The sequence below is a fragment of the Mastigoproctus giganteus genome, chromosome 4 (assembly GCF_048544385.1).
Source record: "Mastigoproctus giganteus isolate SK-2022 chromosome 4, ASM4854438v1, whole genome shotgun sequence".
Lineage (NCBI taxonomy): Eukaryota > Metazoa > Arthropoda > Arachnida > Uropygi > Thelyphonidae > Mastigoproctus > Mastigoproctus giganteus.
This window is the reverse complement of record NC_143578.1, coordinates 28751221-28778972: the sequence shown is the minus strand read 5'-3', so window position 1 is coordinate 28778972 and position 27752 is coordinate 28751221. Positions and strand designations below refer to the sequence as shown.

Below are 27752 nucleotides of genomic sequence, written 5' to 3'. Positions count from 1 at the left end.
TACCCAGGATTACTAACAGTCCCACCATCATGAAGGTGCAAGAAGAGGATTTGGCTGTGACAGACTGTCCGGACTTTGCTGAAATTGGATCCACTGACTTGAGTGTTACCCGAATATCAGTTCCATCAGTGTTTTAGACTCCCTGGTAGCAAGTACAGCTTGTCTGTCATATCTGAGAGAATGTCTGTGACAACCTCAAGGACAAAGGACCCCAAGGATCTAGATGATTTTGTAATAACTGAGAGGAAAGTGGAGGAGAAATTGTTGAAGATAAACATAAGAAAGGCACCTGGGGTGGATGGGATCTATCCAGTTATATTAAAGGAGGAAGCAAATCTCCAGTCCATGGGGGTTCCCATGGACTGGAGGTGTGCAAATGTGACAAGGTAAGGTCAAAGGGCGACACAAGTAATTATAGACCTGTTATTTTAACTACTGTTCCAGGAAAATTAATGGAGGCACTGGTTAAAGAAGCACTGCAGGATCATCTAAAGAAGAATTCAGTTATAGCTCGGACACGGCATGGGTTTGTTAAGGGGGAAGTCTTGTCTGACCAATTTGATTGGATATTATGATGCAGTCACAAAAGAACTGGATGCAGGGAATAACTTTGATATTATATACTTGGATCTTAGAAAGGCTTTGATACTGTTGCACCTGGAAGACTGCTACACAAATTGGAGCATGCAGCATTGGAGGCAAATTGCTGCTATGGATAAAGAGGTGGTTGAGTGGGAGAAGACAAAGTGGTAATCAATGGACACTGCCCTTTGTGGATTAATGTTATTAGTTTAGTCCCTCAGGGTTCAGTGTTGGGTCCATTGTTTTCTATATTTATAAATGATACTGATGATGGTATAACCGGCTTAATGTCCAAGTTTGCAGATGACACAAAGGTTGGCAGAGTTGTTAATGACATTAATGACAGTATGCTGCTGCAACAGGATCTAGAAAAGTTGAGCAGATGGGCTGAGAGGTGGCAAATGAAGTTTAACATTGACAAATGTAAAGTACTACATATGGGAAGCAGTAACCCCAGAGTAACGTATCAACTCTGTGGTACTACAGTGGTTTCCGACAGTTTTTAAATTCTGTACAGTGGGATCAACTGATTGTGTTACCAACTGTAAATTCTAAGTGGGAAGCATTCAAGAAATTAATTGTGGATGCTACTAAAAGTTTCATACCTATTAAGAAATATTGTTCAAGGTTTAGGCCTAAATGGTTATCTAATGAACTAATGAGACTTCTCTGTTACGAGTTTCTTCTCGTAACAGAGAAGAAAAATGCATGGGATGGATATAAATTATCAAGCGACTCAGAAGCATATGGCAGATATAAGCTAGTCTGTAATCAGATCACAAAGGAGGTTAGGCAGGCGAAGGCAGATTACGAGAAATCCTTGGCAAAAGATGCTAAGAAAAACAGTCAGGATTTCTTTACTTATATAAACTCTAAAAGGAAGGGGATGAATCTGATTGGTCCACTTGACATCTATGGTTCGACTGTTGATGATCCTGCTCAGATAGCGAACAAACTGAATGAGTATTTTGCATCTACATTCACGCATGAGGAATTATTAAGGTTTGAAAATGGCAGAAGGTTATCAAATTGTAGCAGGATACTTAATGATTTTGTAATAACTGAAAGCAAAGTGGAGGAGAAATTGTTGAATTTAAACATAAGAAAAGCACCTGGGGTGGATGGGATCACAAATTGCTAAGAGATGAAATGTGCATTAAACAACTCTAGACCATGTGAAAACAAAAAGCACAAAAAAAAAAAAAAAAAAAAAAAAATTGCTTCTAAAAGTGACACTGCTGTCTTCTGACCTGCAGTCGGTTTGCAGATGAAATCTCATGAACTGACTAGCGATGCACATTTCTTATATGTGATAAAAATTGATACAAACACAACAGTAAGCAAAGTCAATACAGTACTGCAAATGAAGGATTTTGCTTTGTTGGTAAAGCACTTGCCAAAACAACACTTATAATTCTTGGATATTCTTCAGGCATACTATCATGTCAAAAACTTGAGAAGGAAAAGACCTCAAAATGGATATTGCAAAAATGAAAATTTTTATTGAGTGACTGAGATTCTTTTTTTTTTAATGCACTCCTTGAGTTGCCCAGAATTAGTGAAAAGGGTTCAAATTTTAGGGAAAAAAAAATTATGTTAATAAGGGACTTTGTTTTATTTATTTTTTATTATTATTATGCAGATTTATATTTCTGTACTCCAGATATCAGTTTGGCCTTTCCTTCATCAGTAGAATGAGTGCTTCAGTTCTGTGTTTTATAAGTGCCAGACTTCAGACAGTTCTGTTAAAGTTCTGTTAACAGAACTTTAACAGAACTGATTCCTCACTGAGTGGGCAAAATCTTATACAAAATATGCCAAATAAATCACATGGTCATTAGCATTAGTAGAGGCATATGATGTAAGAAAGCAAGCTTATGTAGCATCAGCAAAAAAACACTTCCACTTCACCCCACCATTCGTTCGAAATACCTGTCCAGCTGAACCTTAAATTTATTTAGGCTATCAACTTCCAAAACAAGGGATGGAAGTCTGTTCCACCAACAAACCACCCGCTGGCTAAAGGCAAATTTCCGCACATCTATCCTACATCTGTCTTTCCTCAATTTAAATTTATGCCCTCTCAGGTGATTATTCTGAGCAAAAGGAAGAATCCCATCGGCATTGAGCATGCTCAAACCATTCAAGGCTTTATACATCTCTATCAGATCACCTCGCCAGTGCCTAGTCTCCAGACACTGTAATTTGCAAAATTTAAGCCTTTCTTCGTTAGAGCTACCCTTTGTTCCATTTACTAATCTTGTTGCCCTTCTCTGTACTCATTCCAGCAGCTCTACATCCTTCTTGAAATGAGGCCTTCAGACCTGTATACAGTACTCAAGGTGTGGCCAGACCATTGCCTTATACAAGGGAATAATCACCTCCTGATCTCTGCTAGAAAAATTCCTATATATCATTGACAAGACACCATGAGCTACTCTTGCAGCTTGTCTGCACTGCTCAGAGAACTTTATATCTGCCTGCACAATTGCCCCCAGGTCCTTTTCATTCGCTACCACTGTCAGTGCAGTACCACAGAGTTGATACGTTGCCCTGGGGTTGCTGTTTCCCATATGTAGTACTTTACATTTGTCAATGTTAAACTACATTTGCCACCTCTCAGCCCATCTGCTCAACCTTTCCAGATCCTGTTGCAGCAGCATAGGTTCAGTAGTGTCCTTAACAACCCTGCGAACCTTTGTATCGTCTGCAGACTTGGACATTAAGCTTGATATACCATCATCAATATTATTTATAAATACAGAAAACAATAATGGACCCAACACTGAACTGAGGGACTTCACTAATAACATTAGTCCACGATGAGCAGTGTCTATTGATTACCACTCTCTGTCTTCTCCCCCTCAACCACCCCTTTATCCATAGCAGCAATTTGCCTCCAATGCCACACTGCTTCAATTTGTGCAGCAGTCTCCCATGTGTAACAGTATCAAAAGCCTTTCTAAGATCCAAGTATATAATATCAAAGTTATTCCCTGCATCCAGTTCTTTTGTGACTGCATCATAGTATCCAATTAAATTGGTCAGGCAAGACATTCCCTTAACAAAAATATGCTGTGTCCTAGCTATAACTGAAGTCTTGTCTAGATGATCCTGCAGTGCTTCCATTAATTTTCCTGGAACAGAAGTTAACCTCACAGGTCTGTAATTATCTGTGTCTCCCTTTGATCCTCCTTGGTGGATTGGGGTCACGTTTGCACATCCATGTGTACCTCCTCTGAGTCCAACGAAGCTCTCATAATTATGGCTAAGGGTTTGGTTACTTCCTTTGTTGCCTCCTTTAATATAACTGGATAGATCCCCCCCCAGGTGCCTTTCTTGTGTTTATCTTCAACAATTTCTCCTCCACTTTACTCTCAGTTATTACAAGATTATCTAGCTTACTGCCAGAGTTGAATACACCTCTGGCATTCCCCTCGGTGAATAACTCCTCATGTGTGAATGTCGATGCAAAATATTCATTTAGTTTGTTAGCTACCTGAGCAGGATCATCAACAGTTGAAACATCGATATCAAGTGAACTGATCTGATTCATCGCCTTCCTTCTCGAGTTTACATAAGTAAAGAACTATTTGCTGTTTTTCTTTGCACCCTTTGCCAAAGATTTCTCGTAATCTGTCTTCGCCTGCCTAACCTTCTTTGTAACTTGGTTACAGATCAACTTATATCTATCATAGGCTTCTGTGTCATGTGTTAATTTGTATGTATCCCATGCATGTTTCTTCTCTGCCATATGCCTCATCAGTTCATCTGACATCCATTTAGGCTTAAACCTTGAACAATATTTCTTAGTTGGTTTGTAAAGCCTAGTAGCTTTCAAGATAAGTTCTTTGAATGCTTCCCATTTTGAATTTGCTGTTGGTAACATCATCAGTTGGTCCCACTGTATAGAATTTAAATACTGTCTCAGACCATCGTAGTCGCCTTTACGAAAGCAAAAACCCTTCCCTTTACCCCTGATGGTAGTTACCTCTTTGAATAAATCCCACTTTAGCACACTGTGATCACTGCCACCTAGTGGTTCCTGTATCTGCAGATTCTTAATGCATGAAGAATCACTACTGATAATCAAATCAAGAGTATTACTCCCTCTAGTTGTCTCCCAAACATGCTGATGTAGAAAACAATCATCCAATAAATCCGCAAAAGCCTTGGTAGTGTGTGAGTGACCAACCCACAAATTCCAGTCAATATCTGGGAAATTAAAATCCTCCATTATAAGACTCTCTAATTTAGTGGTCCACTCCTGTACAGTGTCTTATTATACTCATCAGAGTCATTGGGCCTATAACACACTCCTACTCAATTTTGATCTCCCAATGCTTATGTCACACCAAACTGACTCGACACTGCACTGTCCAGCGATGTTGACTGGCTTCCCTTCCTTGGATTTTGTGTTTCTTAACTAATAGCATAACCCCTCCTCCCTTCCCATCCTGTATATCCTTTCTGTACACATGTACTCCCCAAATTCCAGTTCTGCATTCTTTATTTCTGTGTGACACCACGTCTCTGATATCCCAACAATATCTGCCTTTGATGTTTTGAGCAATACCTCAAATTCATCAAATGTGTTTACCAAACTCCTAGCATTGGTGTACACACAAGTATACATACACCTGTTCCTATTCTTAGCTATCCTAACACAACCCATGTGTTTACTTGTACTGCAATGACTCCCTGCAGTCTCTGAAATATCCTGCAACTTGTTTTCCAGGCTTCTGCTCCTTCCCGTAGATGCAGCGTGAGAATCACTTTCACCTCTGCCAGTGGCTACTGTTAATCTATTAGTCCTTGTATCACCCCAAGCTAGCAGTTTTCCGACCCACCTAAAACTAACTCAATAGCATCAGCAAATATTCTTGCACCCTTTCTATTTAAGTGTATCCCATCCCTGTAGAAGCAGTCTCTACTGTTAACAAGTACAGTCCAGGCTGAAAAAAATTCTACCCCTTGGGCCTTGCACAATCTTTCCAGGGCCGAATTGATCGACAAGGCTCTCATCATATACTTCCTCCTATCGTCTTAGGGCTGAATTGCAGACACTTTCAAATTCAACCCTAATTCACTGCCTTTTTTTAAACAGTGACCTGTACTTGTTAAGTAATTCTGCCGGTCTCCTACTCTTTATATCATTAGTGCCAACATGTACAACTATATCACCCTTTGTGCCCTTAAAAGATGATATCTGCTATACAACGTCATCAACCTTTGCCCCCGCCAGACATACCCTGGTCCTGTTCCACCTATCCTTTTTACAAAGCATGTTCCCCATTTCCCTGACAATAGAGTCACCAACAACTACTAGTTCCTGTGGGACCAGTACATTCTGCGTTGGGGATGCCGCTGTGTTGCGTGATGGCCCCGTGCAAGCTATGGTGTTGATGTGGGCAGCCGAGAGCTTAATGGGCCTCTCAATTTCGATCCTTTGAGGGCATCCGCCCTGTCCTTCAAGCTCTCATATAGGCCCATAACAATGCTGAGTTGTTGCCTGATTTCGTTACACTCCTTGCATCGCGCACATGAAGACATCCCCCGTGGCAATATCATGTAGCCGACCGGGCTAGTCGAGTGGGTAAAGTACCTGCCCGGCAACCGAAAGGTCGCGGGTTCGATTCCCGCCTCGGGCTTGGATCAAAGTACTGCAAAAACCTTGGGAGGTGCAATATGGCCACAGAAGCCGATGCGCCAATAACTACCAAATCAAAAAAAAAAAAAAAAAGCAATATCATGTCCCATACCCGATTGCTCCACAAACATCATGCAAGCAGTGCATTTTAAAAGGCTGTGATTCAGAGGGCAACTTCCCCCCCTCAGCTCTCCCCTGAGCCACAGCACTTCCATTAGCTTGAGCCTTTTGCTTTGCTGCTCTGGTCTGAGTCTTGATTTCGATTTAATTTCAATAAAACTTCAATTTCAGTACAAAATTATTAGTACAAATTAATTAATTAATTACAGTATTAATTACTGTAATTAATACAGTAAAACTTCCGTATTGTTTTACTGTATTAATTAATTAAATAATGTATTAATTAATTATGTTACGTTTGTAATCTAAGTTGTTATATATATTTAGTTAAAAGTACAATTTAATTGACAACGAAGTTTAACAAAATTAATAGATTTTACTGATTAATTGACAATATTATATTATATACTGTACAATACTAAGCTTACGCTATCTAGTTCGGGATATAACGTTGTGTCATATAACAATGGCGGCAAGTTACGAACGGTAAATCTACGGACACTTAAGTATTAATTAACTTCCAAATCTCACTGTCTCAATTCAGAATAAACTAAGGATCCTGACTAGATCCATAAGCTATGTATAGAAAATTAATTGATGTAACAATTAATTTGGTCAATAAAGTGGCTAAACATGGCTAAAAAATGTCTCGTTCAGCAGAGCTGCAACTTGTAACACGTGGATTTGGTACCCTTACTGATACTTTTATGCAATTACAAGGCTGAGTAAAGAATAAATACACCAGATTAATCCAAAAATCACAAAATAATGCTATACTACTAAATTTAAATCAAAAGTTTTAGAAAAACAATAATTTCAATTCAATAAATTAGAAAATCCACTTAGTGGCTTTGAACACGTCTGACTCCCACTAGCCTCGTCAGCAGAACATATTTTATATTGTTTGTTTCCATATGTTAATGATGAAATCCCTTCACTGATGAACTCAATAGAACTTTAATGAAAGTTCTATTGGAATGTTTACTTGACATGTATCAGATATTATCCTGCTGCCCTAATTACTGTTCCAGGAACCTGTACTAAGAACCGTCTACTTGACTACAGTATATGTAACACTGGATTAGAGATTGTGGGCAGTACTACATTTGCTGAATATCCTATTTTATTTTGTTAAAGTAGTGTATTCAAATATACATACATATTTTATAATTTTAACATGTTCTTAAAGTTAATTAAAGATTAAGGTTAAAAAAAGTACCTTATTTTCTTGTATTAAATTATAAATTAATTTAGGTGAAGACCACTAGAATAAGATAATTCTGATAGTTCACTAGAATAAGATAATTCTGTAATTTCAATAATTTTAATGGTTCCAATATCTCATTAGGTGAATGGAAAAGTGTTATATGGTAGGTGTCATCTTAGTGCCTCAGCTGTAATTAAGGGACTTACCTGTAAAATATACAAGATTATACTGGTGAGGTAAGTATAGAGCACTAAATATGAACTGCACCTGTTTTTTGTTTAGTGTTACTCATTTTATCTTACAAATTGAATGTATTGTGTTTTGTTATACAGGAATACCTCACGTAGCCCGGTTAATTCATGCCAAAAATATACCACGCTATGCAAAACCACACTGATTGAGGTATTATTAGTATGTATTTTAATGCAATGCATTCTGACAATTTGATTATAGGGGTCAAGTTGCAAAAATATATGGATGTTTGTTTACTATAAATTGATGCATACAAAGTTCTTGCAAAAAAAAGAAACTAAAATGATAAAAATGAAAAATACTAGTAAGTACAGTAGAAATGATTTTTATTGCAGTATGTACATACCAAAAGAATATAAGTGAAGTATGTATTGTATTTTTATTTTGAAAAATAACTGATCAGCTTAGTTTACAGTTTTTTTGTTTTTTTTTATCTGCATACATCTCTTTATAACATCGAATGTCATTTTGCAACACCTACCTTACTTTCATACCTCATTCGATGTTTGGATCTAGAACAATGCTCAGTGCCATTACATTTCTTCTTTCTACTCATATTTGCGTATAATGGTGTAACATTTTTAAAAAATAATATTTAATAAAAATACACAGCGAAAAATATTTGTACAGCTTACGCACAATCAACGACCTCATCGCAAGGAATCTAGAGGGTTTACTAATGTATGAATGCTAGCAGAGTCTGTATATAATGGGAGTTTTGACAACAGTCAGAATGGCCTTGAATCCATAAAGCATTGGCCTATGTGCTGGCATTATAATACATACATACATATCAAATGTATTGGTGCGTAACGCAGTTAATTTTTTTCAATTTGTAAACCGCGCTATAGCGAAACCCGCGCTGTACGGAACCGCACTATGCAAGGTATTCCTGTAATTGAATTATTCCAAAGATAAATTTAAATGGCTGTAAGAAAAAAAAAGCTTTCAAGGTAATTGAAACTTCCACCCCACCTAAGACATGTTAGATGTCATTCTTTGAAATTAGAAGATAATGTATCCTTTAGATCAATGGTTCTCAAACATTTGTCATTCAATATTTGAGGGACATCCCTCCCCAACTTCTTCAAAGAGTGTTTGGCATTTGATCTGAGTGGAGTCTCATAATCATATAATACCTGTTTGAACAGCTTGCATCACACTAAACTGCAACAGCATTTGGTCCTCTGTGACAGTACAGTGTTTTCACCACTTGTCACTAATTTGGAGAGGTCTAGGTTTGATTACCACTGGTGACTGGAGGAATTGCTGAAGTCTTCTTCAGTCAAGGCTGTAGTTGCTGATCTCAGAGGGATTTCCTCCTGTAAGTTAGCCTAAGTTTTTCAGCCAACACAACATGCAAATTACCCAATGAACACAAACTTGTGCAGATATAATACCCAATAACCCAGTTTGGCCTATGGTGCTGATGTGTCTGAAACCCAACAACAACTCAATGGTTGAGAAGAAAGAACAGTGCTGACAAATTGTCTACAGAAAAAGCACACAAATAAAATAGCATCTGCATAATAAGAAGACTCACTAAGAGAATAGTCAACTGATTACTTATTAATAATAATAATACAATACAATACAATTTTATTTATCAAGAGAATTCGTTTACATTTATAATAATAATAATAAATAATAATTATTTATTATTATTATGACAAAACAACTCAATGGTTGAGAAGGAAGAACAGTGCTGACAAATTGTCTACAGAAAAAGCACACAAAGAAAATAGCATCTGCATAATAAGAAGACTCACTAAGAGAATAGTCAATTGATTATTTATTATTATTATTGTTGTTTCTCTTACATTATTTCTCTCTGATTGGGGGATTCTACTCCGTGACGTGTACTGCTACCAAGTACACAGGGTGGTTGTAATATCTGGTGTTATTGTTAGTCGAGGAACTTGCTAAAGGTGTTCAGGATTGTGACTTTCTCGAGTTCCTTGTAGGTGTTCTGTGGAGACCTATTGCTGCTAGGCTGCTATGTAGGGTCTTTGGCACCATATAGGCGATTGAAACAATGATTGGGATGGTCGTTACTTCTTGCATATACCACATCTCCTTGACCTCGTGTCTCAGGTTCATGTACTTCCTAATTTTTTCCTCATGAGTTTTCTCGACATTGCTAGTGTTGGGCACCGCTATGTCAAAATCAAGTAGCTAACCTTTTCCATCTTGTCCACAAGGGTTATGTCCGGTCTGTTGTTGCGGGATGGTCTTATCCATTATTATGGTGCAGTCCCAGTACAGCTTGTGGATTGGGGTCTCTAGTACTCCCTGGGGTTCCTAGTAAGAGAATAGTCAATTGATTATTTATTATTACTATTATTATTATTATTAGTAGTAGTAGTAGTAATAGTGGCATGGACCTGATGCAAAGAAGCAAACTTATAAAGCATCAGTCAAAAAAAAAAAAAAAACACACCTCCCATATCACCTGTCCGTCTTTGAATTTATTCATACTGCCCACTTCCACAACACCAGATACAAGTTTATTTCAACAATCAACCACCCACTGGCTGAATTAAAACTTCCATACATCTGTTCTCTATCATCCTTTTTCTGTTTGAATTTATGCCCCCTTGTGTATCTGAGCAAGAGGAAAGATGCCATCACATTGAGTTTGCTTAATCCATTCAAAGCCTAAACACCTCAATCAGATTGTCTTGCAGCTGCCTAGTCTCTAGACTCTGCAGTTTGCAGGAATGAAGCCTTTCTTGATAAGACCACCCTTTCATTCCCTTCACCAATCTTGCTACCCTTCTCTGCACACATTTCAGCAGATCTACATCCTTCCAAAAATGAAGCCTCCAGACCAACATTAACCACCCTGCTAACCATTTGTATTATCTGCAAATTTAGAAATTAAGCCTGATATGTACCTTCATCAGTATTATTACTAAATATAGAAAATAATAATGGGCCCAGCACTGAATGCTGGGGAACTCCACTAATATTAGTCCAAGAAGAGCAGTGCTCATTTTTAATTACTCTATCATCTCTCACTCAACCAACCCTTTATCCATAGCAGTAACTTGTCCTTAATGCCCCACTATTCTAATTTGTACAGCAGCCTTTTATGTGTAACAGTACCAAAAGCTTTCCTGAAATCCAAGTATATAATATCAAAATTATTTTTTGCATACAGTTCCTGTGGTGACTACACCTCAGTCATGTCACCTCGCAGATGCTTAGTCTCCAGGCACTGTAATTTGCAGAATTTAAGCCTTTCTTGGTAAGAGCACCCCTTTGTTCCCCTCACCAATCTTACTGCCCTTTGTACTTGTTCTAGTAACTACATCGGGGCGCCTCCATAGCCAGGTGGGAAGGAGCAGCACTGCGTAGCACACACTTCTTGATTAGACCCGGGTTCGAGCCCATCACCACCAAATACAGAGGATGCAGAAAGGTCAGGGAATGACCACCGCATATCCCGGAGCAATATGTCCTTATATGCTAATGTTCCTAAAAACCAAATAACAAACAAACAAACAACAACAAACAACTCTACATCCTTCCTAAATTGAGGCCTCCAGACCTGTACACAGTTCTCAAGGTGTGGCCTGACCATTCCCTTTTACAATGGGATCATCACTTATTTGTCCCTGCTAGCAAAATTGCTATATATCATTGACAAGACTCCATGATCTGCTCTGGCCGCTCCATAGCCAAGTGGGAAGGAGCAGCAAATTTTCGTAGCACACGCTTCTTGGTTAGACCGGGGTTCGAGCCCGTCACCACCAAAAACGGAGGATGCAGAAAGGTCAGGGAATGACCACTGCATATCCTGGAGCAGTATGGCCTTAGTTGCTAATGCTGCTAAAAACTAAATAACAAATAACAAAGCTCTGGCCACCTGTCTGCACTGCTCATCAAACTTCATATCTGGCTGCATAATTACCCTCAGGTCTTTTTCACTTCCCTGAGTGTAGTACCACACAGTTGGTACATTTTTCTCTTGGGTTACTGCTGCCCATATGCAGTACTTTGCATTTGTGAATGTTAAACTTCAGTTGCCAATTCTCAGCCTATTTGCCCAACTTATCTAGATCCTTTTGTAGTAGCATACCGTCTTTACTGTTGTTAACAACCCTGCCATCCTTTATATCATCTGCAAACTTGAACATTAAGCCTGATATACCCTCATCAATATCATTGATGAATACACAAAACAACAATTTGCCCAGTATCGAACCCTGGGGAACTCCACTAATAACATTTCTCCATGAAGAGCAATATCCATTTATTACCACTCTCTGTCGTCTCCCACTCAACTATTCCTTTATCCTTTGTAGCAACTTGCCCTTAATGCCATACCACTCCAATTTGTACAGCAGTCTTCCATGTGCAACAGTATCAAAAGTTTTCCTGAAATCCAAGTATATATGATATCAATATTTTTTGCATCCAGTTCCTCTCTGACCACATCACAGTATCCAGTCAAATTGGTCATACAAGACCTTCCTTTAACAAACCCATGCTGTGTCTGAACTATTACTGCAGTCTTGTCTAGATGATCCTGCAGTGTTTCTTTAACCATTGACTCCATTATTTTCCCCAGAACACAAGTTAAACTAACATATCTATAGTTACACCTGTCACCTTTTGAAGCCACTTTCTGAATTGGGATACATTTGCACATCTCCAGTCCATGGGGACCTCCCCTGAGTCCAAGGACACTCTCATAATTATGGCTAAGGGTTTGCTCCTTTGCTGTCTCCTTTAATATAACTGGATATATCCCATCATTCCCAGGTGCCTTCCTTATGTTTAACTTCAACAATTTCTCCCCTCCACTTTGCTCTCAGTTATTACAGAATCACTTAGCTCCTTGTTAGAGTTTGATAAACTTCTGGCATTCCCCTCATTGAATAACTCCTCATGTGAATGTAGATGCAGAATATTCGTTCAATTTATCAGCTACCTGAGCACGATCATCAATAGTCAACTCATCTATGTTAAGTGGACCAATGTGATTCATCCCATTCCTTCCCGAGTTTATATAAATAAAGAACTCTTTGTTATTTTTCTTTTTATCCTTTACCAAAGATTTCTTGTAATCTACCTTTGCCTGCTTAACCTCCTTTGTGACTTGATTACAGACCAGCTTATATCTGCCATACGCTTCTGTGTCGCCTGATAATTTATATGCATCCCATGCATTTTTCTTCTCTGCCACGAGCCTCATTAATTTAGGCCAAAACCTTGAACAGTAATCCGTAGTTGGTATGAAAAGCCTAGTAGCCTCAGAGATTAAGTCTCTGAAGGCTTCCCATTTAGAATTCAGAATTGGTAAAACCATCATTGATCCCACTGTATAGAATTTAAAAACTGTCTCAGACCACTGTAGTCGCCCTTACCAAAGGAAAAACCCTTTCCTCTACCCTTGATGGTAGCTACATCTTTAAGTAAATCTCACATCAGTACCCTGTGATTGCTGTCACCCAGTGGTTCCCTTATTTGCAAATTCTTAATGCATGAATAATCACTGCTGATAATCAGATCAAGAGTATTACTCCCTCTGGTTGTCTCTCAAACACATTGCTGTAGAAAAAAATCATCCAGTAAATCCACAAAGTCTTGCTAGTGTGCAATTGACCAACCCACATGTTTCCGTCAATATGTGGAAAATTAAATTCCCCCATTATAAGATATTCTGATATACTGGCCTGATCTATTTCTCTGCACAATTGTTCATTATACTCATCAGAGTCATTAGGCCTATAACACACACCTACTCTCATTTTCCCTTTCCTAGTGCTTATGTTACGCCACACTGACTTAACATTGCATTATCCACCCATGTCAGTTGGATTCACTTCCTTAGATTTTGTTTCTTAACTAACATCATAACCCCTTCTCCCTTCCTGTCCTGTCTATCCTTTCTTGTACACATTGTACTTCCCAAATTCCAATTCTGCACTGCTTATATCTGTGTGACACCACATCTCTGATATCCCAACAATATCCATCTTTGATGTCATGACCATTACTTCAAACTCATCAAATTTATTTACTATACTTCTAGCATTTGTGTACATGCAAGTATACATGCACCTGTTCCTACTCTTAGTTACCCTAAAACAGCCCATGTATTTACTTCTTCCACAAAGACTCCCAACAGTCCTGGAAATCCCCAGCACCTTGCTTTCCAGGCTGTTGCTCATTCTAATGGAAGCAGTGCAAGAATCACTTTCGCCTCTGTCTGCAGCCACTGTTAATCTTTGTCTGTGAATCCCCCAATCTAGCAGTTTTCCGACCTACCTAACACTGCTTCGACAGCATCAGCTAATATTCTTGCTCCCTTTCTATTTAAGTGTACTCGATCCCTGTGGAGGCAGTCTCTCCTGTTAAATTTTCTTTCTTTAAATTTATTAACTTTTGAAACCTAAACAATCAGAATATATATATATATAACCATATGTTATGATCTCCCCTTCAAGATCTTCAACTGTGGTTCAACTGTAGACTCAGATTTTTAAGCTACTGACTTACATGCCTATAATCTTTAGTTACCACTTTACCAGCACAGCTTTGATACTGAAGGTCTGGATATCAGCCTTTGTTTGAGTTGGATGTTCTGGATGGTGTTGTTTGATTGTATAGTATTAGTAGTTGTAAAATGATATAAGGAAGCCAACTTCCTTATATCGATTGTCTGATTTAAATTTATTCAAACTGCCCACTTCCACAACCCCAGATGGAATTTTATTCTGACAATCAAACTTTCACACATCTCTCTGAATAGTACCTGTAGACTGATGAGGGCTGGAGAGAGAGAGAGAGAGAGAGAGAGAGAGAGAGAGAGAGAGAGGCTGATTTGTATAGGTCCTATTATGAAAGAAAGAAAAAGAAAGTATGTTTTTTTTATACCTAATATGGGAGATATGTGGAGGATTACAGAGTGTGTGAGTTCACACACTCTGCAATCCTCCACACACACACACTCTTTTCATCCCCACATGTCCTTATTTTTTTTTATCTAACATGAAACTGCCTAATTTAAACTTCTTTGTTTTTTACATTCTTTGGTTTAAATTCCCTTTTCCCATGCACCACCGTTTAATTTCACATTACCCTGTTTATCAACAAATCATTTTAAAATTTTGGTTGTCTTTCTTTAAATATTATCTTTCCCTATTACTTGTAGTAGAGAAATTAGATTGCTTTTACAATCAAATTTCTTCACAGTACGTATGTATTTGCTGTGGTGATTTTGCTTTATAACTCCTGACATCATTTTTTTACAGTAGTACAGACCCAGCTGTATTACTATGTAATGTGGGTATTTGCTGTAAAGTGAATTTAATATAGATTATTTACTTACCTATTAGAATACCACTTAATCCAAATTAATAAGAGAATTAATTATTTTAGCAGATATGGTCTTTCCCTTATAGCATTAGCATTAGTAGAGGCATATGATGCAAGAAAGCAAGCTTATTCAGCATCAGCCAAAAAAAAAAAAAAAAAAAAAAAAAAACACCACTCCCATTTCACCCCTCTGTTCGCTCAAAATACCTGTCCAGTTGAGCCTTAAATTTGTTTAGGCTATCAACTTCAACAACAAGTGATGGAAGTCGGTTCCACCAACCAACCACCCGCTGGCCAAAGGCAAATTTCTGCACATCTATCTGACATCCGTCCTTCCTCAATTTGAATTTATGCCCTCTGAGCTGATTATTCTGAGCAAGATGAAGAATCCCATTGGCATTGAGCATGCTCAAACCATTCAAAGCCTTATACACCTCTATCAGATCACCTCGCCGGTGCCTAGTCTCCAGACTCTGTAATTTGCAAAACTTAAGCCTTTCTTCGTAAGAGCAATGCTTTGTTCCATTCACTAATCTTGTTGCCCTTCTCTGTACCCGTTCCAGCAGCTCTACATCCTTCTTGAAATGAGGCTTCCAGACCTGTATACAGTACTCAAGGTGTGGCCTGACCATTGCCTTATACAAGGGAATAATCACCTCCTTATCCCTGCTAGAAAAATTCCTGTATATCATTGACAAGACACCATGAGCTACTCTTGCAGCTCGTCTGCACTGCTCAGAGAACTTCATATCTATCTGCACAATTACCCCCAGGTCCTTTTCATTCTCCACCACTGTCAGTGTAGTACCGCAGAGTTGATACGTTGCTCTGGGGTTACTGTTTCCCATATGTAGTACTTTACATTTGTCAATGTTAAACTTCATTTTCCACCTCTCAGCCCATATGTTCAACCTTTCCAGATCCTGTTGCAGCAGCATAGCATCAGTGGTGTCCTTAACAACCCTGCCAACCTTTGTATCATCTGCAAACTTGGACATTAAACTTGATATCCCATCATCAATATCATTCATAAACACTGAAAACAACAAAGGACCCAACACTGAACCCTGAGGAATTCCACTAATAACATTAGTCCATGCTGAGCAGTGTCCATTGATTACCACTCTGTCTTCTGCCACTCAACCATCCCCTTATCCATAGCGGCGCCTCCGTAGCCAGGTGGGAAGGAACAGCAGTGCGTAGTACATGCTTCTTGATTAGACCGGGGTTCGAGCCCGTCACCACCAAATACGGAGGATGCGGAAAGGTCAGGGAATGACCACCGCATGTTCCCGGAGCAATATGGCCTTAGTTGCTAATGCTCCTAAAAACCAAATAACAAACATAACCTTATCCATAGCAGCAATTTGCCTCCAATGCCACACTGCTCCAATTTGTGCAGCAGTCTTCCATGTGCAACAGTATCAAAAGCCTTTCTAAGATCCAAATATATAATATCAAAGTTATTCCCTGCATCCAGTTCTTTTGTGACTTTATCATAGTATCCAATCAAATTGGTCAGGCAAGACCTGCCCTTAACAAAACCATGCTGCATCTGAGCTATAACTGAATTCTTGTCTAGATGATCCTGCAGTGCTTCTTTAACCAGTGCCTCCATTAATTTACCTGGAACAGAAGTTAAACTAACAGGTCTATAATTACTTGTGTCAGGCTTTGATCCTTCTTTGTGAATTGGGGTTACATTTGCACATCTCCAGTCTATGGTACCTCCCCTGAGTCCAAAGAAGCTCTCATAATTATGGCTAGGGGTTTGCTTACTTCCTTTGCTGCCTCCTTTAATATAACTGGATAGATCCCATCCACCCCAGGTGCCTTTTTTATGTTTATCCTCAACAATCTCTCCTCCACTTTCCTCTCAGTTATTACAAAATCATCCAGCTCACTGCCAATGTTTACTTTACCTACATCATTCTCCTTCCTGAATAACTCCTCGTGCATGAATGTAGATGCAAAATACTCGTTTAGATTGTTAGCCACCTGAGCAGGATCCTCAACTGTTAAACCATCAATATCCAGTGGACCAATCTGATTCATCCCTTTCCTTCTTGAGTTTAAATAGGTAACGAACTCTTTTCTGTTTTTCTTTGCATCCTTTGCCAAGGATTTTTCGTAGTCTGCCTTTGCCTGCCTAATCTCCTTTGTGACTTGGTTACAGACCAACTTATATCTATCATAGGCTTCCATGTCACCCATTAATTTGTATGTATCCCATGCATTTTTCTTCTCTGCCACATGTCTCATTAGTTCATCTGACAACCATTTAGGCCTAAACCTTGAACAATATTTCTTAGTTGGTATGTAAAGCCTGGTAGCCTCCAAGATTAGTTCCTTGAATGCTTCCCATTTTGAGTTTGCTGTTGGTAACATCATCAGTTGGTCCCACTGTATAGAATTTAAATGCTGTCTCAGACCATCATAGTCGCCTTTACGAAAACAAAAACCCTTCCCTTTACCTCTGATGGTAGTTACCTCCTTGAGTAAATCCCACTTCAACACACTGTGATCACTGCCACCTAGTGGTTCATTTATCTGCAGATTCTTAATGCATGAAGAATCAGTACTGATAATCAGATCAAGAGTATTGCTCCCTCTTGTTGCTTCACGAACATGCTGATGTAGAAAACAATCATCCAATAAATCCACAAAAACCTTGCTAGTATGCAAGTGACCAACCCACAAATTCCAGTCAATATCTGGGAAATTAAAATCTCCCATTATAAGACTCTCTGATTTACTGGCCCACTCTATTTCCCTGTACAATATCTTATTATACTCATCAGAGTCATTAGGCCTGTGGCACACTCCTACTCTCAATTTTGATTTCCCTATGCTTATGTCACACCAAACTGACTCGACACTGCCCTGTCCATCGATGTTGACTGGCTTCACTTCCTTGGACTTTATATGTTTCTTAACTAATAGCATAACCCCTCCTCCCCTCCTGTCCTGTCTATCCTTTCTATACACATTGTATTCCCCAAATTCCAGTTCTGCATTCCTTATATCTGTGTGACACCACGTCTCTGATATCCCAACAATATCTGCCTTTGATGTTTTGAGCAATACCTCAAATTCATCAAATTTATTTACCAAACTCCTAGCATTGGTGTACACGCAGGTATACATGCACCTGTTTCTATTCTTGCTACCCTAACACAACCCATGTGTTTACTTGTACCGCAATGATTCTCAGCAGTCTCTGAAATATCCTGCATCTTGTTTTTCAGGCTTCTGCTCATTTCAGTAGAAGCAGTGCAAGAATCACTTCCACCTCTGCCAGTGGCTACTGTTAATCTATTAGTCCTTGTACCCCCCAACTAGCAGTTTTCCGACCCACCTAACTCTGCCTCGACAGCATCAGCAAAAATTCTTGCACCCTTTCTATTTAAGTGTATCCCATCCCTGTAGAAGCAATCTCTCCTGTTAACAAGTACAGTCCAGGCTGAAAAAAATTCTAACCCTTGAGCCTTGCACAATCCCTCCAGGGCCGAATTGATCGACAAGGCTCTCATCATATACTCCCTCCTATCGTGTCTGGGCAGAATTGCAGACACTTTCAAATTCAACCCTAATTCACGGCTTTTTTTCAACAGTGACCTGTACTTGCTAAGTAATTCCGCCGGTCTCCTACTCTTAATATCATTAGTGCCAACGTGTACAACTATATCACCTTTTGTGCCCTTAAAAGATGATATCCGCTCTACAACGTCATCAACCTTTGCCCCTGGCAGACATACCCTGGTCCTATTCCACCTATCCTTTTTGCAAAGCATGTTCCCCGCTTCCCTGACAATAGAGTCACCAACAACTACTAGTTCCTGTGGGACCAGTGCATTCTGCCTAGGGGGCTGCCTCTGTGTTGCCTGATGACCAAGTGCAAGCTCTGGCAATGATGTGGGCGGCTGAGAGCTTGATGGGCCCCTCAATTTATTTCCTTCGAGGGCATCCACCCTGTCCTTCAAGCTCTCATAAAGGCCCATAACAACGCTGAGTTGTCGCCTGATTTCCTTGCACTCCTTACATCGTGCACACACAAAGACATCCCCCTTGGCAGTATCATGTCCCGTACCAGACTGCTCCGCAGTCGGGTACGGGACATGATATTGCTATAACAATCCTTCAAAATACATGGCGTGTATTAGTTTTCTGGAAAAGTCAGATCGTAACTTATTTGATCTCTTTTTCCATGGAAACCCATGGAAGAAAGATTTGCCATTATTAACAGTGGCAAGTGGGATGAGCTGTATAATTTCTCTTTTCTTGGTTGAACTACCATTTTAAACATACCAGTCCGTGACATATTATTCTTGTGTTCTTTAGTTCTCTTTCCGGACTCTTTGTTCTTGTAAATTAAAAAATCCATGTAAACCTTGTATAACAAGGTAGTTAGGTTGCTGTAAAATGTTGTGTTGTACAAAACTGTGTTATACGGACAAAGAAAAAGTACAAAAAGGAGGGTTACATTCCAAAAGCTAAAAAAATACACTATTCCGTTAACAAAAATACAACACTCTAGATTTCGTGTATCTTCTGCTCTCTAAAAAATTAGCAATTTTGTTTTGTTTGCTCTTGCTCTTGCTTGATAACTCTGAATTTCATCATATGGAACTAAGGCATACAGGCCAACTTTATGCCTTCCCATATGCTTTTTAGTATAAAATTTGGAAGTTCAGAATTTTCATCTGCACTGTCATCCTCTGAATTGATTTGGTTTATCTATGATGCCATTTCCACCAAATCTGCTTTGCCAGTCAGCCTCTTTTTTCTATCAGTAATTTTTGAACATCCTCAGTAATCATATCTTTTTTTATTTTATTTCTTTAGGAGCATTGGCGACTAAGGCCATGTTGCTCTGCATATATTGTCTATAAATTATGTGTCCTGAGGTCAATTTTCTGTTTTGCTGGACAAAAAAACCCAAGTTTCCCGGAGAAAAAAGCATGCTTCCTTTGCCTTAGCCCGACTAACTCAGACATGTTGTAAAAAATATCCTGAAAAAGGCCTCTGAGGTTGGGAAAATTCATATTTTAGTATTAAATCAGCTCACACCAACCATAAGAATAAGTATTTACTGTGGGGAATGTTATGTGGGCGAGACAAAACGACGGCTCAAGGATCGTCTGGGGGAGCATGCAAATGCTATAAAAACCGCTGATTACAATAAGTCTGCTGTGGCCGAACATTTTTGGGAGAAGCAGCATCAAATTTCCCCAGAGGATGCGGTTATCATGGATCGAGCGCATGGGTTCTGGAACCGTAAATGGCTCGAGAGCCTACGAATCTGTTCATCCGACCACAATATTATGAATAGGGACAGAGGTATGCGTATGCATCCTCTGTTTGAAACTATTATCCTAAGTACGGATGAACGGTTTTGCTTAACACGTTCCCGAGCTATTTCCGCTTCCAGTTCAGACCATGCGCCGACTGCACCATGTGTATAGGTACCGTGAGCCTGTTATATATGGACGTGCTGCAGGAAGTTTTGTTACTACTGAGGAAGGGAGCGCAAGCTTCCGAAAGCTCCAGAGATTTTTATCGTTTTTATCGCTTTTAATCCGGTTTATTTTAGTGTATTTTATCTCAAGGATTTTATCACAGTTTTAATGTTTTTACATGTATATTTAATATAATATCAGTTTTTGTAAATATTTATTTTATTTTAATATGTAAATAAATATTCTAGTTACAGTAAATACTTATTCTTATGGTTGGTGTGAGCTGATTTAATACTAAAATATGTTGTGAAAAAGATCCATAAAAATTCCTACCATCATCGACGGGATTCGAATTCAGGTATTTTCCGCTGTTTGGGGAGGAGGACGATTCTATCAACTGTGCTACCCACGAGGGCTTCAGTAGTCATATCATCAAAACCTTCTCCTCCTACTGATGTATCGTGCCAATTCTGTTTTCTGCTGGTTCAACCACATTTCCTGAATGAACTGACTCTGGCCATACATTTTTCCATACACATTTAATGTTGACGGTTTTACTTCTTTGAGCGATAAAGCTATGATTTTGATATAGTCCACAATTGAGAAATGTTTCCATGTCTCCATGTCTACTTCAATAAATTCGGAATCAATTTTTTCCAAAATCCATTGTAACGATTTTTTTCTGATGTAATGAGTTTTAAAAGTGGATATAATCTTGATCTAATGGCCGAATGAAACAAGTTGTATTAACCTAGTACAACTGTGGTGGTAGAAACGTAACTTCAATGTTAGGGTGACTTAAATCTTTTGGGTGGCCTGGTGTGCTATCCAATAGTAATAAAACTTTGAAAACTAAAATTTTTCCACAAGTTCAACAAGCATAAGTTCAATAACACAGAACATAACATGGGAATTTCCCAACAAAATAAAATATAGGGATTTCTCAATTTTTTTTTTTGACTAGCGAGTCAACAGTGGGGATTCAAAATGAGTGGAAAGTTGAAAAATTACATCCAACATAATAGCAGGGTTTCCCCTGCACAAAAGATCAAAAATACCTTGTTATGCGAAGTTTGCTGAAATTCTCTAACCATGTTAGAGCAAAACTGTTTATATAAGTACCGTGTTGTGCAAGGATTGCCACAATTTATCAATCATGTTAGAGCAAAACAGTGTTATAGAAGTACCATGTTATCAAAATCCCATCTTTTTATTTTTTGTCTACTGAAGCATTTGACCACTTTGAAATAATATGTTTGTTAAAATTATATTATAATGCTATTTTGGTCGTTCAAAATTATCAAAAGTAGGGGGACTTTCTCACTGTATTTTTATCTATAAAAATACTCTTATGCTCGTTGCCGGTAAAAACTTTGCCTTAACTGTAAGTTGTAATACTACTTTTAAATGGCATTTTCAAGAGGTTAATTTGCTATTTATTGTATTCATAAGTATATTAAATTGTTATTCTTAATATACTTAATTAAGTATTTTAATTAAGACAAAATAAATAAACTTTATTCACCGTTTTGAATATTCCTTCTAATTATTTTTCCTCCCAAAAAAAGCCATTGGGGCCTCTTAGACCCATGTGCCTGGTTAAGTGTTCCCTTAACAACGCATGCACATTAAGGGAATTAATCAGCACACAGCTTGTCTCAGGTAGAGAGAGTTTAATTTTTTTACCATGAATTATTCCAGGCTTTTGAGCCTGCACAACATTCAAATTGGCCTGTGAATATGCTTGTAGAGAAATAATATATACAGTGTTTTATAGTCTTAGATGCTAATGCACTATATAAATAACAAGACAACATTTTTAAATAAATAGCAGTTGACTTTTAGTGATGACATTTGTTTAAAAGTAGTACAATACTGAGGCAACCTGTGGTAACGCAAAGTTTGCCTTGCTGTGAGCATTCAGCCTATTGCATTTAATAGGCAGTTTATTTCCTGCCAGCCATTACCCATAACAAGAACATCTTCCTACCCACAAACACATACTAAAAAAGTCCTCCTACAGGACCAAGAAAATCTTCCTACTTTTCATAATCTTGCAAGTAATGAATCCAAATGTGATACTGTAAAATGTGAGTACCAAAGTCACCTCATGTAATAGAAGTCATATTTTCTGTCTTTCCTTGCTATAACCATTGGAGAGACTCTTTGCATCTTTTGCTTCCAGATGATTTTTTAAAAAATGCAACATTAACACTTTTCCTGCTGCCTTTTCCAGTCACCCTCTTTTTACCTTTGATTGAGCCAATCTGGATTGAAAAGCAGAAACATTTTTAGGCTTTCTTCTCACTCTGACTGAATTAATCAGCTTTTGTGAAGGTTGCTTGACAAAAATATCCAGTTTTATTCTGTCAAATTGAAAGAAAAAGTCTAAAAGTAGGGTGGTTCCCCCTCCAAGTCAATTAAAATCCAAAGCTACTTATATGTTCAGGAAGCAGTGAACATGTTAAACATAAGCTGACTTGCTAGTAACACTTATTTTACTTCTGATTCCTATGTTGGCAGACTTGTCAAATCTCCCATCATATTAGACTCATCCATTTTAGTGTCTTTTTTGACCTTTTGATTTATATGTATCACTGCCATAAATGGGTCATAAATCTTTCCATTATTTATTAATTATATAATATCAGTGTAAATACACCATAGTTTACCCATAAATTTAACTATTTAAGTAGTGTAACGGCATCATTTTGATTTTATCTCATATTGTGGCTACCTTCACAATGAGATACCAGGTATTGCCCTACTTCGAATAAATAATGCTTCTCTAGAGAGGGGACTACTGTTATTTATTCTCAGTGGGCACCACCACCACTGAGACGTTTCAGAGCTTGTTGGCTCACTCATCGGTTGGCGAACAGGTACCCTGATAATGCAGACATGTAATCACGGTTGCGAAGTTAATTCCACAATATGAGAGATGCCAGATGGGGAGGATCGTGATATTTTGAAGACTAAATGCTCAAGGCATAATATATTATGGGTTGAAATTAAATATATAATATCAGTGTAAATACACCATAGTTTACCCATAAATTTAACTACATAAGTAGTGTGATGGCATCGTTTTGATTTTATCTCACATTGTGGCTACCTTCACAATGAGATACCAGATATAGCACTACTTCAAATAAATAACAGTTCTCTAGTAGAAGAGACTACTGTTATTTATTTTCAGTAGGCACCACCACCCAGCCGCGTTTTGGAGCTTGTTGGCTTACTCATCAGTGAATGGGCAGGTACCCTAATGCAGACGTGCCATTACGGTTGCGAAGTTAATTCCACAATGTGAGAGATGCAAAATTGTGAGGATCGTGATATTTGTGGCATGTCTGCTTTATCAGGGTACCTGCCCGCCCACTGATGAGTGAGCCAACAAGCTCCGAAACGAGTCTGGGTGGTGGTGGTGCCCACTGAGAATAAATAACAGTAGTCTCCTCTACTAGAGAAGCATTATTTATTTGAAGTAGTGCAATCCTTGGTATCTCATTGTGTGAAGGTAGCCACAATATGAGATGCCGACCGGGCTAGCCGGGTGGGTAAAGTACCTGCCTGGCAACCCAAAGGTCGTGGGTTCGAATCCCAGCTTGGATCAGAGTAGTCCAAAAACTTTGAGAGGTGCATTATGGCCACAGAAGCCGATGCACCAACAACTAACAAAAAAAAACCCAATATGAGATAAAAAAAAAAAAATGTTACGCTACTTATGCAGTTAAATTTATGGGTAATATATAGTGTATTTCAACCCATAATATATTATGCCTTGAGCATTTAGTCTTCAAATTATTTATTAATAAAAATTAACCTACTTTTACTACATAAAAATATAACCCACAAGCTTTTGTGTGTTATATTTTTTTTTTTTCAGACTAATCTTAACCCTTTACAGTCTGGAACATACTGCAGTACTAGTTCGTTTACAGAGTGCATGAGAATTGGACACCTACTCAGAAGAAATTTAATATAGTGTGGCTGGGATGACAGTTGTCATTTTAATTTGTTATTGGAACTCTCTTATCTCTCAACTGGACAGTTGGACTTCCACAGTAATACATTTGATTTAAATGTTAAAAACTTCAGATATAGAGAAGAATAGTCCTTATGAACTCCGAAAGGATTAGTTCTCTGGAGAGAATTTTACTAAGATTCACATCTGAAGTAAGACTCAACTCCATGACCCTCCATTGGTAAAACCTACGATTGATGTCTAGAGTCAAGGCAATAGCTGTCTAAAAAGAAAAATATCTGTCTCACTCCCAAAGCTGACAAAATTGCAATTGGCCAGTGGGCTTTAATACCTAAATCTGTTGCTCTTTATTGGCATTTTTTGGCATATTGTATACATTTATGTAAAACAAATATATTGGTTAGCTCATACTTGTCTTGTGAACAGGTGTGTTTTGCTAAAAGTTTTCATGTATGTGGTAGCCATGAGGGAGGGGAAGTTTGATAAAGTTAAAAATGAAGAATTAGTAATTACCCACAGATGATATGAATAATAATTTTCTGGGGGGGGGGGGGATTGGCCAACCCGTTTGATCACTCTTAGTGATGCATATGCAGTTAGAGAGAAAGAGAGAGAGTATAATTATTACTCATAAGAATTCTTTATTTGGAATAAAGTTTTATACAAGAAAATATGAATCATACTAAGAACTTGTGTGATTAAAGTGGTTTCTGCTACTCTTTTTCATGTTAATTGGTTTGAAAAGCAGCACAGTTATGCTTGAACTTACTTTCTTATTTGATGTAATACTTTTGCCTATTAGATTGTCGTTTTATAATTAATGAGTACATAATCAGTTCTTGTCTGAATTATTTAGCAGAGCATAGCAATACGTTATTTATATATATATATATATTATGTAGATTACTTTTTAAGAATTTTTTAAAAAGCATTCATTTTAAATTAATATGTAAAATATAAGTTCCTATAAGATTTTTTTTAAAATCTTATAGGAACTGTAATACCTTCAACATATATTTCTTAAGTCAAGGAAATGCTCTATATATTGTAAGTTTCATTACTTGTCTATTTAATGGGAAAAAATATCTTTACTATTATAAAATCCATTATGAACTTGCTCTGCAGACAAGAACAACTGCTTTTAATCATTTCTGTAAATTTTATAATGAGATATTTTGATAATGTTTAAAATACAAAGTTTCTCTGTTTCTCAATAGGAGGGAAAGTGCCTTGGAAGATATGGCAGTAAAGCCTATTACTCATTTTTCTCTTCAATTTGATAATAAGGTTAGTTAAGTTTAATATACTATTTTTTAGATAGTATGAACCAGAGCTATAATGCTCAATGCGTTCTATGTTGGTATCAATATTTGTAAAAGAATAAGAGAAGTTTACCTCAATGTGATACGTAGAACACTTCCGTATGATACTCTCCAGAAATCAAAACGAAAACAATTAAAAAAATCGAAATCTTACATTACAGTAAGAAATATTAACAATAATTAAAATTCAAATGAACACAATTAAAAATCAATTTAACGCAATTAAAAATTAAGTAAAAAATTAATTTAACAACAAAAAAAGCAAAACGATTTTACTTCCTGAAGCTGACGTGCTTTTCGACTACATGCGTGAAGACAAATAATCCCTATTTAAGTTCCATGCTCACCCCTATTCGGAACTTTCATTCCTGTGATCACAACATATAGTCGAAAAGCATTGTCAGCTTCAGGAAGGAAAATCGTTTTGCATTTTTTTTGTTAAATTAATTTTTAATTGCATTAAATTGATTTTTAATTATTTCTTACTATAATGTAAGATTTTCATTTTAATTTCTGGAGAGTATCATATGGAAGGGTTCTATGTATCATATTGAGGTAAACTTCTTATTTTACAAAAACTATTTTTTTAGAATGAATACATTTTTGATTATATGAATTTGGCTTAGATATGCTTGTCATCCATGCACAGTCAGACTCAGAGACATGTGGTTCTGTTCAAAACCATTCATATTTGCATTTCAGAAAAACATGCATACTCATTTGCTTTAACTTTTTAAGGGTACAGATATCTTCAGTTCTAGTGACTATGGAGGGCAGATCTATATTATAAATTCTAGTAAAGTAAGTTTATGGCAAAAGCCTATGCTGCAAGTGCTATATACCACTATTGTACTTGGAGTACAGAGCCACATTTTGTACGTAACATCAGGCCAACTGTTTGTTGCTTAGTGCCCCTATCTTATATTCTGGAAGAAAGCTTATGCAGGAAAAAAATAAAAACACTTTTCATATCCCCTGTCATCCCTCCTCTAACATTTTGTCTAATTCTTCCTTGAATTTATTCAAACTACCTACTTTCACAACACCAGATGGAAGGTTTGCTCCAACAGTCAACTATCCACTGGCAGAAGGCAAACTTTTGCACATTTATCCTGAAACTATCCTTCATTGATTTCAATTTATGCTCCCTCATGTGTGTAGTCTGAGAAAGGGGAAGGAGGCCATCAGAATTGAGCTTATCCATTGTCTTAAGCACTTATTCAGATTTCCTCGCAGGAGCCTAGTCTTGAGATGTAGAAATTTGTAGAACTGAAGATTTTCCTGGTAAGAGCTCCCTTTTGTTCTCCTCACTAGTCTCATTTACTCTTCTCTGCATCCATTCCAATAGATCTACATCCTTCCAAAAATGAGCATTCAGACCTGTATGCCGTATCCAAAGTGTGGCGTAACTATTGCTTTATACAATGGGATAATCACCTCCTAATCCCTATTGGAAAAATTCTTGTGTATCATTGACGAAACCACATGAGCTGTCCTAGTAGCCATCTACACTGCTCAGAAAACTTCTTGTCTGTTATTCCCCACTACCTTCGGTGTGATGCCACACAGCTGTTATGTTATTCTGGGATTACTGCTACCCATATGCTTTACCTTGCATCTATTAGTATTAAACTTCAATTTCCACTTCTTAGCCCACCTGCCTAATTTTTCTAGATCTCTTGTTGCAGTAGCATACCCTTATATCATTAACTGCCCTGCACTACTCTAAATAAATATTGCACTACTCTAATTAAAATGCACTGTTCCAATGGAAAAGTATATTGCTATTTTGTTTTAAGTCTTTACAACTACTCAGACTCAAGTTTCAATCCTATTTGGGATC

The 27752-nt window shown here is 37.8% G+C and overlaps 1 protein-coding gene across 3 annotated transcripts in view; it reads left to right on the top strand.

Annotated features, from left to right (window-relative positions):
- LOC150086503 (multiple PDZ domain protein-like) overlaps positions 1-27752 on the top strand; it is a 431516-nt gene that overhangs the window by 310703 nt on the left and 93061 nt on the right. For all 3 annotated transcript variants that reach the window (XR_016546894.1, XM_090372609.1, XM_090372607.1), the window contains exons 25-26: positions 7701-7795; positions 25805-25874. Coding sequence is in view for 2 of the 3 variants with exons in the window: in XM_090372609.1 (XP_090228735.1) it covers positions 7701-7795; positions 25805-25874 (165 nt within the window). In the remaining variant the exon portion in view is untranslated. The remainder of the gene's footprint in view (positions 1-7700; positions 7796-25804; positions 25875-27752) is intronic.